The following is a 12,514-nucleotide window of genomic DNA, read 5'->3' on the forward strand; positions in this document are numbered from 1 at the left end:
GGGAATCAACCTCTGCTCTGGCCCAGATCCCCCTGGATCCAGCAGGAGGGTCCAGGGATGGTCAGGCAGTGGTCACACCGTGGGTCAGTCTCTCCTGCACAGCACACTCTGGGACCAGCTCCTGGGGAATCCCTGCTGGGCTCATCCAGGGTGTGTGTGCCCCTCCCTGCTGTGGAGACCCCCACCAGTGCAGAGGGCTCCCCAGGATTCAGACTCACTGTTCCTCCCCAGCGCTGGGCTCTGACCCCCACGTTGAAATGAAGGGCTACGAGGCTGGAGGGATCCGTGTGGAGTGCACGTCTGCCGGCTGGTACCCGCAGCCCCAGATCCAGTGGAGAGACGCCAGCGGACACAGCTTGTCTGCTGAGGTGGCCACAGGGGCTGCAGACCCCCAGGGCCTCTATGCAGCGTCAGCCTCTGTGATCCTGGAGGACAGCTCTGTGGAGGGGGTCTCCTGTGTCTTCAGAAACCCCCTGCTGGGCCAGGAGAGGTCATCAGCCATGGTTTCCATTGCAGGTGAGTGCCCTGCCCACTGCCCTGGGCTCTGCACTGTCCCTGGGGGAAGGTGTGGTTGTCTGCTGCTGACCTGGGTCTCTGCAGGGAGCAGAAGGGACAGAGCAGGGACCTGCTGCTCCTTCCCCATGAAGCTGTTCATGTCACAGACACCTTCTGAGCACTTCCTGCGGCCACACACGGTGCCAGGGGATGGGAACTGGGGACAAATGGTCAAGATCAGCAAAGACATGAGAAAAGGGGAAAATATGTTCCATGCAAATCTTAGGAAAGGGGCTGATCTCCTTAATCTATAAAACAACCCAGTAGAACAACAATGAAAGAACAGGAATGATCAGTTCAGAAAAGGAAATGACTCTGGAAAGGATGCGGAATCTCACTGTGAGACGGGCTACAAAACAGAAAACAAGGCCCTTGATCGTGGGATTGTGGGGAGACAGTCACTCTCAGATGTCTGTGGCTATTATCGGGTATATATTTGGAATATATTTTCACTACTTCTGTAGGGGTAATAAAGCATTTGTTATTCAACATCCTTAATCATTGGTCCAAACTCCAGCTTCTGAAATCTGGCATTTCAGCCTGCATTTGTGTGAAATGACCCATGGAAAAGGTTATTTCCTGTATCATTAACCATTTTAACAAAGAGTCAGAGACGGTGCAAGTGCCCCCGAGGGGCCGCGTGTGCAGGGGGCGCTGCCCTGTGAGAGCAGACACAGACCTGCTCCCTGTGCTGAGGCGGGAAGGCCGCCCAGACCCGGGGGAGCAGAGGGAACCACCTGTGGACCCGCTGGTGTGGAGTGCTGTCTGCGGTGTGAACAAGATAAAATAAAAATATATTAATGTTTTTTTAAATTTAATAAACACTTGCATGGCACTCACTCTATAACCAGTCAGGCACTGTATAAGCATTAACTTAATCTCTTACCCAGCAGGACAGCAGAAACAGGTGGTTAAGTCATTAGTTCAAGGTCACAGAGCTAGTCAGGTGGAAGAACCAGAATTAAAACCCAGGTCCTCCAGTCCCGAAGTTCACATTCTTAATCCCCAGATTAAAGTGACTCAGAAGGAGATAATAAAGGGCAGAGGGAGGAGCAGTGGACAGATTTCAGTGACTTTGTATACGTTCTTTTATATTCAAAATATTCCCTTGTGAGAGCAGTTACTGCAAGACAACGGTGTTACGTGCCAGTGAAAGTTCTGGGCACTTTGGGGAGAGAACGATTGTTTTCAGTCCCAGATACTCTGAGACCCGAGGTGGCCATCAGCTGAGGCTCACCCTTCCCAGGCCCCTTCTTCCGGAACGCGCAGCCCTGGGTGGTGGCCCTGGGCGTGACCCTGCCGGCTCTGCTGGGGCTCCTGGCGGGGGCGTGCTACTTCCTGTGGCGACAGCAGAAGAGGAACCAGGCCCTGTCCCAGGAGAAGGAGAGGGAGCGAGCGGAGAAAGAAGCAGCTCAGGCCAAGGAGCGGCGGGAGCGAGGCGCCAAAGGTGAGGCCCCTCTGCAAGGTGGTCACCACCTGCCGGCCCCACCCCGCACCCACCACATGGGTCCTCTCTATTCGATCCCCTTTAAAGGAGTTTCTTTTCCTGCTTATTTCCAGAGAAGCTACAGGGAGAACTCAGTAAGTGGTGATCCCCGGCCCACACGTCCTGGGGTCCCTGCATTACACGTGTCACTGACCCCTCACGTTGTTCCCTGCAGGGTGGACAAGGATCCCGTACCTACCACGTGAGTACCTGGACCTGCATCTCTGCCTCTCTGCTCAGATAGCTCAGCCCCTTCCCTCCCCGCCAACCTCCCAGGGGAAGAAATGAGGACGCTGATGGGGGACCAGGCTGTGGTCTGTCTCAGGGGGAAGGGTCTTTGGCCTCCCTCCAGTAGGGGGCGCTCACAGGGGACACCCCGGGAACCCCACAAAGGACAGTGGGCGGGGGAGGGGGAGGTGACTCAGTGTGTGAGTCCTTTCCTCCCTGCTTGGTTCACAAACTCTGTAGCCCGCCGAAAAGAAAGGCAGAAGGAGCGAAAAGTGTCTTAAAAAGAGGAGTGGCCGTGTCAGTTGTCACAGACTTACCGTCACTGCTGAAAAAATAGTATCTGAAATTTTCCCATTAGGTTGGTCCATTGTTTCCGGAGTAGGCGGGAAATAATGCAGATTGAGGTGAATGAATCCCAGCACACAGGTACACACGTGTGTACACAGGGCAGCGTGTGCGCAGACACACCCAGGTCCTGGAGAACCTGGTCATCGCTTATATGACAGGGTCACAGTCCAGGTCCCCCAGGGGCTGTCTGACCACGGATAGTCCCAAACCCTGAATACACGAGGCTTTTCCTTTTCACGTAAAGGAAGGTTTCTTGTTGGCACACCAGCATCACACCATCACTGTCCTTGCACGTTGGGGTCATTACTGGTAAAATAGAGGTGACTGAACACCAGCGCTGTGACACTGTGTGTCACAGAGACGCCCCTCAGGGACTAAGGGCAGGGGGGATCCCCAGGGTGGACGTGCTGGACTCCAGAGGGGATTCGGGAGGGGACAGGTCGGAGCAGACAGCAGGGGACCTCATCACGCTGCTGAGACTGATGTGCAGTTTAAAACTTGTGAATTGTTTGTTTCTGCAACTTTTTTTCACTATTCCCAACCGTGGTTGACAGAAGGTAACTGAAACTTCAGAAGCTAAAGCGGGGATGAGAGGTGACTGCTGCACAGACACGGACAGGACAGCTGTGTGGTGACCCTGGGACAGCCCGTGCAGGGCACCTGGGGGTCCTGAGTTGCAGCTGATGGAAAGAGGAGGGGGCACCGGGGAGGGAACAGGCAGAGGGGGGGGGTGGGGAGGGGGGGGCACACAGGAAGATGACGGGGGGCAGAAGGGAGAGAAAGGAACTGACTCAGAAATGACAGTTCAGGTGACTGTCTGTCTCCATTGCAGGTTGGGAGCAGTCTCAGGTCTATGCAGGTGAGTGAGCCTGAGGCTCTCTGTTTTCCCGGCTCCTGTGTGGGAAGCACGTGCAGCCTTTCCTACTGGGTGAAGGGCCATCCCATCCAGCTCAGAGGCTCATTCTCTGTGTCTGCACCACCCCCTCCTGCCTGGTCACTCAGAGAGGACCTTCCAGATGCAGTGTCCCTAACCCTGCTGACACACACGCCCACACCCGGCACAGCCTGGTCGTGTCCCCACGGCCCCAGCGTGATGGGGGGAAGCCCAGCACTGGGAGAGGGTTCAGCCTGGCCCGCAGAGCTGTAGATGAGGGGAGTGGACGTTGGAGGGGACTGAGGAGAGGAGAGAGAAGAGGCTCAGTGAGGACAGTGGGGGGGGGGGGACAGAAAGAATGACCTTTCCTTGTCTGTGTCTCCTTCCTTCCAGAGTTGAAGACGGCCCTCTTCCAGCCTGGTGAGTGGGTCCCTCTGTGTCCCCAGGACAACCCTGAGGGCCCCTGTTCCCTCTTTCCTCTCCAGCTCTTGCCTGGGGGAGGTGACCTGAGGTCCTGGTCTCAAAGGTGTGCCCACCTGCTGCCCAGAGCCCAGGGACCAGGGATAGAAGGTGTCCTGGGGCCCACAGGTCTCTGTGGGAGGAAGAGGCAGGAGGGGCGGGGCTGGAGGGAGGGGCTGCAGGGAGAGGGAGGGGGGACCTGACCAGGCTCAGGCTGACCCAGGTCCTGCAGGAAGGGACTAGGGGGGAAGGCAGGAGGCTGCTTAGTGAGGGCACGACCGACCGCTGTGGTTCCTTGGCTTTGCTGATGGTCCCCTTCAGGGCAGGTCGGGCCCCCACTCACTGGAGTTTGGCCTCCAGCCCAGAGCCTGGTCTTGAAGGCTGAGGCTCTGAGGTCCAGGAACCACGGCTGACCCCACACCCTCTGACCCCCTGCAGCGGATGTGTTTCTGGATCCAGACACGGCGCATCCCAACCTCCATGTTTCTGAGGACAAGAGGAGCCTGCAGTGGGCAGACACATGGCAGAACCTGCCAGAAAATCCCAACAGATTTCAGGGGATTTACTGTGTGCTGGGCTGTGAGAGCTTCATGTCAGGGAGACACTTCTGGGAGGTGGAGGTGGGGAACAGGGTACAGTGGCGTATTGGGGTGTGCAGGGAGGACGTGAGGAGGAAAGATGGCGATAAAATGGTCCCCGAGAATGGGTTCTGGACAGTGGAGCTGAATCCTGGGAGTGACTACAGGGCTCTCACCAACCCAAAGACCCCACTGACCGATGTGAGCCCTCCTGGGAGGGTGGGGGTTTTCTTGGACTGTGAGCTGGGGCAGGTCTCCTTCTACAATGCCCTCGACGGGTCTCACATCTTCACCTTCCCACCCACCTATTTCTCTGGGCCTCTGAGGCCTGTTTTTGGGATTTGGGAAAAGGATCCCACTCCCTTGACCATTTGCCCCGCGCAGAAAGCAGTGGGGGGATCCCTTGTGCCTGACCCAGGGCCTGACCCTTCCCTGGAGACCCCAGTGTCCCCGGGCTCAGCTGCTGGGAACGGGGACCCTCAGGCTGAAGAAACGTCTCTGCTTCCTGCTGCCCCGCCTGGAGCTGAGGGCCTCCTGGACACAAACCTCTCAGTGAGGAAAACACTCACTGAAACCACACTGAGTGACGGACTTCGCTGACACTCCCTCAGTTCCCACAGGACAAGCAGAGACAGGGGGCAGGCAGTGAGGGCAGCAGAGACAAGGGGCAGGGGGTGAGGTCACAGGCCACCGGCGACGGAGCTGCCCTCGAACGGCAGCAGCTGACACTCACAAGTGACATCCCATGTCCTGGAGTCGTGCCAGAGGCTTCGTGGGAACCCCGCTGACCCTCGCAACAGCCCTGGGAGGCAGCCGCGTTTTGAAAGTGTGAAAACTGAGACGGGGCCAAGTTCACTAACACGCAATTCGGGCAGAGTTCAGTGCACCTGAGAGATACCTCCCTCCGGGAGGATGTGGCCTCTGCCCCTCCCTCCGCCTCTCGTCTGTCCCTCTGCAGCAGCTGAGTGTCCCTGCTGGGCAGGGCCACAGAGCCCTGAGGGTCCCTTCCCAGGGCACCAAGGGTAAAGGTCATGTCATCATCACTGTGATTGTTCACTGTGTGTCCCCTCCACTAGCATATGGTTGTCATGTGTCATTTGTTAAATGAATTTGTCAATAATCACTGTAGCTGGTGTAGCTCAGTGCATTGAGTGCCAACTTGTGAACCAAAAAGCCACAGGTTCAATTCCCAGTCAGGGCACGTGCCTGGGTTGTTGGCCAGGTCTCCAGTAGGGGGCGCATGAGAAGCAACCCACATTGATGTTCTCTCCCTCTCTTTCTCCCTCCCTTCCCCTCTCTGAAAATAAATAAATAAAATCTTTTTAAAAAAATTGTCAATAATCTTCACTGTTCAAGCACTTCTAGATTAAGCTCTCAGAGACAACTCACCAGATTCATGGTTTAGCTCCTTGCAACATTTTCACAAAACCCCAATTGTATTGGTTTTGTGTTGCTGCTGTGATACATACCCACGCATTTCCTGACCTAACACAGCACCCATTTACTACCCCTGGACTCTGTAGGTCAGAGGTCCAGCAGGGCTGTCACTGACCTCAAGTCCAGGAGTCACCGACTGGGGGCTCACTGAGGACCCAGGGACCAGTGCATCTTCCTGACTCTGGCTGCTGGCAGAGCTGTGCTTCCCTCAGTGGCGGGACCCAGAGGCCCTTCTTGCTGCTGTCAGAGGAGCTGAGACCCTCCAGGCTGGGCATGTCTCGGTCATTTTCTCAGGGACAGATCTGCCGGAACAAGTCAGGTGAGAGGAAGGACATGAGGACAGAGTCCCAGTCCTAGAACGATTGTTTTGGGGCCATTGCAGGGGGTAAGCGCAGCGTCCAGTTGAGGCAGTAACAAGGACAAACAACGTTTGTGAGCAAGGGGAGGGTGGTCCTGGTCATTCACAACGTCACAGCCCAGGACAATGGCATCCACCACTGTCATTTCCCACAAGCCAGGTCCTACAGGAGGCCATCATGTGCCTGGTGGTGCCAAGTGTGGCATTTCATTTGGTGGCTCTTTTGCACTGTGACTCCTGGAGAAAGTTTCTCTCTGAGCCTCAGGCCCCCACAGACCAGCAGGTGTTTGTCTAGGACCCCTCTGCCCTGGCAGGGGGCCTCCCCTGCCCGAGGGCCCAGTGAGGGGGTGTGTCCTGCTGAGCTGTGGGCATTGGGTCCTGAGAAGCACAGTGAGCTCAGTGGGGCCGTGAGCAGGGGAGACGGTGGAACCCCACAGAGCGTGCTCTGGCTGCTGCTCAGAGAGCTCTAAGGGTCCTCGCCAGTAACATGCATTGGATTAGACATTTTAGACTATTTGTCTGTTCCCAGGTGTAGGGTCCAAGCCCCTCACTGAGATGAAGGGCCATGAGGATTGGGGCATCTGGCTGGAGTGCACCTCCACAGGGTTGTCCCAGAGCCCCAAGCAGTGTGGGGGACCCCTATGGTGACCTCATGCCCACCCTGGAGGAGGCTCACACCAATGACACAGATGGCCTCTGCAGGGTCACCATGACCGTGAACATCAGGGTCAGCTCTGTGAGGACAAGCCCTGCTCCGTCAACAGCACCTGCTGGGCCAGGAGGGGGACTCTGGGGTCTTCCTTCCAGATCAGCTCCCTGCCCTCTGGGGGCCTGGCCAGTGAATGCAGGACCCTCAGCAGACAGTTGGGAGCCTGTGTGGGGCTGGGGGAGGGGCAGGGCTGGGAGGGTCCTGGGCCCTGAGGAGCTCAGGCTGCAGCTGAGCTGAGGCCTCCCCCCTCCTCACAGGGGGCATCACAGAGTCTCCCATCCCAGGAGGAGGAGCCTCTTCTCTGAGGGTAAATCTGCTCATTTTCTCTGTTGTGGTTCTGATGCTGCAGCTACGGTTGTGTGTTCAGGACAATCACTCACCGTGGAGAGTGGTGGGGGCAGGGGGCTGTCTACACCTGGGGGTGCTGATGCTGAAGCCTCCCCTCCTGCCCCTGGCGTTTCCCAAGCACAGAAGTGGGACAGTCAGTATCTACACACACTCATAAAGTCACTCAACAAACACTTAGCAAGGGTCACATATGTTCTAGGCTCAGTTCTAGAAACAGGAGATAAATCAGGGAAAAAAATGCATCAACATCCCTTCCCTTATGGGGCTCATGTTGTAGAGAAACAGAAAGTAATCTATAAAACACTTAACTAAAGCCAGAAGTAACATGATTAATTAAAGTATTACATCAGTTGATGATGAGTGCTTAGAAAAATTAATCAGGGGATAGTGTGTGGAGGACTAGAGGCACAGAAGCTGTGATGTAACTTGAAAGGTGAGGGAAGACTTCATTGAAACAGTGACAACAGAGTTTGGGCTTCCAGCCAAGATGGAGGTGTAGGTAGACACACTGTGCCTCCTCATATTACAGAACAAACAAGGGGTGGCCTGGGACGATATACTATTACTGAAAGAAGCCCCCAGGTCCGTTATGTCCGCCGCCAGAGGAAAGACATCTCTCAATGCCAGAGATTTGTGAAAAGGAAAAGAAACGTTTATTTAATGCTATACAAACTTAAAGTAGGGACCTAATGTCTTCACCAAAAATCCTAAAGTCCCTTAAAGCACCCACAAACAGACACAGTCCTTCCTTCCTTTCCCCTTTGCCCAGTCCAGAGTACTGTATCTCTTAAAGCTGCGGGGGTCCCTACTCTGGCAAAGGCACGTGGTCCTCTCTTCTGGGACTACGGCAGTCCCCACTCTGCCAGAGCCGCGTGATTCTCTCCCTCAGGGCCGCGAGAGGCTTCACTCTGCTAAAGCTGTGGGGTTCTCTCTTGCAGGGCTGCGCATGGTTCTCCCCCCTCAAATGGCTGCCGCATGTAGGTTTAAATCCCAGAACCAATCTTCCTCTGAAGCCCCATTGCCGGCTCCTCTCACAATTGGCTACAGCTGCCAGATTCCGGGCAAGTGTGGCCCTGTGGTGTGGAGCCAATGATCTCCAGGCTCTTCTGGATCTTATTACAGATCCCTATTTGAGGCTCCCCTCTTGGCTGCACCCTGTTACACTCACACAACCAAAAGAAGGACAACAGCAATTTAAAAACAAATAACCAGAACTGACCCACTTTGCTTGTGGGTAGCTGGGGGAAGTGACTGAAATCCGGCAGAGAGCAGAGCAAGCGCCATTGTTCCCTCTGGACCCCTCTCCCACACACAGCGTCACAACCCAGCCATGTGGGTTGCCCCGCCCTGGTGAACACCTAAGACTCCACCCCTTTTACAAAGCAGGCACATGGAGACCAAAAAAAAAAAGTCCCAAACGAAAAAACAGATCAAAGTGTCAGAAAAAATACAATTAAGTGACAAAGAGGTAGCCAACCTATCAGGCGCACAGATCAAAGCACTGGTAATGAGGATACTCACAGGATTGGTTGAATCTGGTCATAAATTAGATGAAAAAATGAAGGCAACGCTAAGTGAAATAAAGAAAAATGTACAGGGAACCAATAGTGATGGGAAGGAAACCGGGACTCAAATCATCGGTGTGGACCAGAAGGAAGAAAGAAACATTCAACCAGAAAAGAATAAAGAAACAAGAATTCAAAAAAATGAGGAGAGGCTTAGGAACCTTCAGGACATGTTTAAACATTCCAACATCTGAATTATAGGGGTGCCAGAAGGAGAGGAGGAAGAGCAACAAATTGAAAATGTATTTGAACAAATAATAAATGAGAACTTCCCCATTCTGGCAAAGGAAATAGACTTCTAGGAAGTCCAGGAAGCTCAGAGCATCCCACAGAAGCTGGACCCAAGGAGGAACACACCAAGGCACATCATAATTACATTGTCCAAGATTAAAAATAAGGAGAGAATCTTAGAAGCAACAAGAGAAGACTGTTACCTACAAAGGAGTTCCCATCAAACTGTCAGCTGATTTTTCAAAAGAGACCTTGCAGGCAAGAAGGGGCTGGAAAGAAGTATTCCAAGTCATGAAAGGCAAGGACCTACATCCCAGATTACTCTATCCAGCAAAGCTCTCATTTAGAATGGAAGGGCAGATAAAGGGCTTCTCAGATAAAGTCAACTTAAAGGAGTTCATCATCACCAAGCCCTTATTATGTGAAATGTTAAAGGGCTTTATCTAAGAAAAAAAGGATTAAAAATATGAACAGTAAAATGACAGCAAACTCACAGTTATTAACAACCACACCTAAAACAAAAACAAAAGCAAACTAAGCAAACAACTAGAATAGGAACAGAACCACAGAAATGGAGATCACATGGAGGGTTATCAACAAGGGAGTGGGAGGCTGAGAGAGGGGAAAAGGTACAGAGAATAAGTAGCATAGATTGTAGGTAGAAGATAGATAGGGGCAGGTTAAGAATAGTATGGGAAATGTAGAAGCTAAAGAACCTATATGTATGACCCATGGACATGAAGTAAAGAAGCAGAATGTGGGTGGGAGGGGGTGTGCAGGGCAGAGGGGAATAAAGGGGGAGAAGGCGGGGAATGGGATAACTGTAATAGCATGACAAATAAAATATATTTTTTTTAAAAGGTGACAACAGGGCATGTGAGGGGTGAACACCAGGGGGCAGGAGGGGCAGGTGCCTGGGGCCTGGGGCCTGAGGCAACAGCACATCTGGCAGTTTCCAGGAACCCAAGGGGCAGGTGTGGGTGGAGGGACTGAGTGCAGGGAGAATGGGAGAAGGGGTGTGCGGACCTGGAAGGGGCCCAGACCAAACGGGGCAAAGCAGGTGACAGGGAGCCTGTGGTGGAGTCTCGGTGAGACAGGAGCCAGGGTAGGGACTGGAGCAGAAGCTGGAAGGAGGGCGTTGCAGTGACCAGGCCACAGTGACGGCAGCTCAGCGGGGATGGTGACGGTTGTCAGTTTTCATTCATCTGGTCCTTCCCACGGGGACTGCAGGTGCTTCTGCTCTTCTGTCTCCTCAGCCCTGTCAAGTGACAAAACTGAAAGTATTTGTTAATGAGTTTGACATCCTTTGTTCAAAAGAAAACCACCCATGAATTGGGGGGCTGTAGGGCCTCACCTGCAGGGGACCTGCTCCCTGAGGGGTTTGGGGCAAGAACAAGGGGCACAGAGGAGGAGCAGACGTCACTGATGAGGGGGTCGGGGTATCCTTGTGAGGCAGCAGGTCCCGTGTTCTGGGGGCAGGTGAGTGGCCCAAAGTGCTTCACTGGGAGGTGGAGGGGACAGGGTCCCCCGTGTATGAAGCCAGTTTGGGACGTCTGCAACCAAAGAGTCCCAGAGACCATCTGTTTGTGATAGAAAAGGGGGCACATCTCAGGACGTGGAGAGAAAGTAGGAGACACTAACTTCAGCTCCTTTGCTAAACTCTCTGCTCACTCAGTGCCCAGGTGTGCTCTCCCTGAGGCCCCGCCCCCTCACTCAGCAGGTGGACATGCAGCCTCAGGGGCTCTGGTCTGTGAGCTGCCTGGGGTTGGGATCAAGGGGCCTTCATGGAGGTACCACCCTGTAAGGATGTCTCCCTGCTTCCTGGTACCCCCTGAGCACCCAGGCCTCACCCTGAGACTTCCTGTGCAGCTGACGTGCTCCTGGACCCAGACACTGCTCACCCCGAGCTCTTCCTGTCCCAGGACCAGAGGAGGGTGGGGCGGGGCCCCTCCAGGCAGAGCCTGCCCGACAACCCCGAGAGATTCGACTGCCGGCCATGCGTCTTGGGTGTGCAGGGTTTCTCCTCAGGGAGACACTCCTGGGAGGTGGAGGTAGGAAATGTGATGGTGTGGGCCGTGGGGGTCTGTGCAGACCGTGTGCAGAGGAAGGGGAGGCCCTGCTGGTCCCTCAGAATGGCTTCTGGGTCCTGGAGCTGTTTGGACACCAGTGCCGGGTCCTGTCCTCTCTGGAGAAGACCCTTCGCCTGAGGGAGCGCCTTCACCAGGTGGCCGCCTTCCTGGACAGGAGGGACAGATTATTCACCTACACATGCCCCCATTCACTCTTCTCTGGGCCCTTGAGGTCCTTCCTCAGGCTGGGGTCGATGACAGCCCCCTCTTCCTCTGCCCAGCATTCACAGGGGCCCGGGGGGTCACTGTGCCTGAGGGTGGCCTGGTTCTCCATGGAGCAGGGACCCACCGCAGCCACCAAGACCAGAGCCCTAGTCTCAGAGCCCAGGAGAGAAGCCCTGGCCGTCTCTGCTCACACAGCACAGCACCCAGAGGACTCGGCCCCTCCCTCTGGGCACATCAGAGAACCTGCCCCACAGGCCCAGGACCCCTCTCCAGTCCCAGCCCATCCCCCCTTCAGGCTGTTGCTCTAGCAGCTGGTGAGCTTGTCCCCGCAGGGCAGGGGCCTGTCTCAAGGGACCAGTGGTTCCACGTGGCTCCCAACCAAGGACAATGTGGGACAGTGACAGGCTGACAGCCTGCTGCTCTGACATCAGGGTGACCTGTCAGCATGGGACCTGAGGTGACACCAGACACTGTGGACTCGGGGTGAGGACAGCAGGAAGCCCAGGACCTGAGGGGCTAAAGAGCCACCACTGGAGGTCAGAGGTGGAGCAACGGGGACTGAGAGCTGGGAAGGTCCAGGCTGTTGGGGTGGTGGCCCCTCCATGACAGCCAGGGGTCCCGCACCTGAAAGTCCATCCCCACCGTCCACTAGAGTTTCAGCCATCACAGCGAAGCTCTAGGTGCAGACGGATGACAGACAAGGACTGAAGGATAATGGACAAGGAGATACCTTGATCTGAGCTGGCTCATGTGTCCCTGCAGTAAATCCTCTGGGTCAGTGAGGATGGCCCCAGGTTTAAGGTCCTGGCTGAGCAAGTGAGTGTGAACCACGTTCATTCAAGGTCAGGGTCAGTGGGGAGGCCAGCAGTTTGCAGCTTCTTGCTCTCAGGATGCATTAAAAACTTGAGAATTACTGAGCACCCTGAAGAGGTTTTGCTCATTTTACTTACATCTGACAGTATTTACTATATTGGAATAAAAAAGCTTTGGAGACATATTTACTTATATATATTTAAATATGGAGATTAACTGATCACATGCTAA

At 54.7% G+C, this 12,514-nt stretch overlaps 2 protein-coding genes across 2 annotated transcripts; both read left to right on the forward strand.

The window, feature by feature from the left end:
* The first annotated feature begins 257 nt into the window (after positions 1–257).
* On the forward strand, positions 258–5,128 carry LOC114489478 (butyrophilin subfamily 3 member A3-like). The gene is made up of 5 exons (XM_036015777.1): positions 258–456; positions 1,802–2,002; positions 3,450–3,476; positions 3,885–3,911; positions 4,389–5,128. The coding sequence occupies exons 1-5, from the start codon at positions 258–260 to the stop codon at positions 5,126–5,128; spliced, it is 1,194 nt and encodes a 397-aa protein (XP_035871670.1).
* A 1,110-nt stretch (positions 5,129–6,238) lies between these two features.
* Positions 6,239–11,879, forward strand: LOC114489479 (butyrophilin subfamily 2 member A2-like). Its single transcript, XM_036015782.1, is given in 4 exon segments — positions 6,239–6,284; positions 11,013–11,279; positions 11,282–11,494; positions 11,497–11,879. Coding segments are annotated over 4 exon segments (909 nt in total).
* The last annotated feature ends 635 nt before the right edge of the window (positions 11,880–12,514 follow it).

Source organism: Phyllostomus discolor, chromosome 14, assembly GCF_004126475.2.
Source record: "Phyllostomus discolor isolate MPI-MPIP mPhyDis1 chromosome 14, mPhyDis1.pri.v3, whole genome shotgun sequence".
NCBI lineage: Eukaryota > Metazoa > Chordata > Mammalia > Chiroptera > Phyllostomidae > Phyllostomus > Phyllostomus discolor.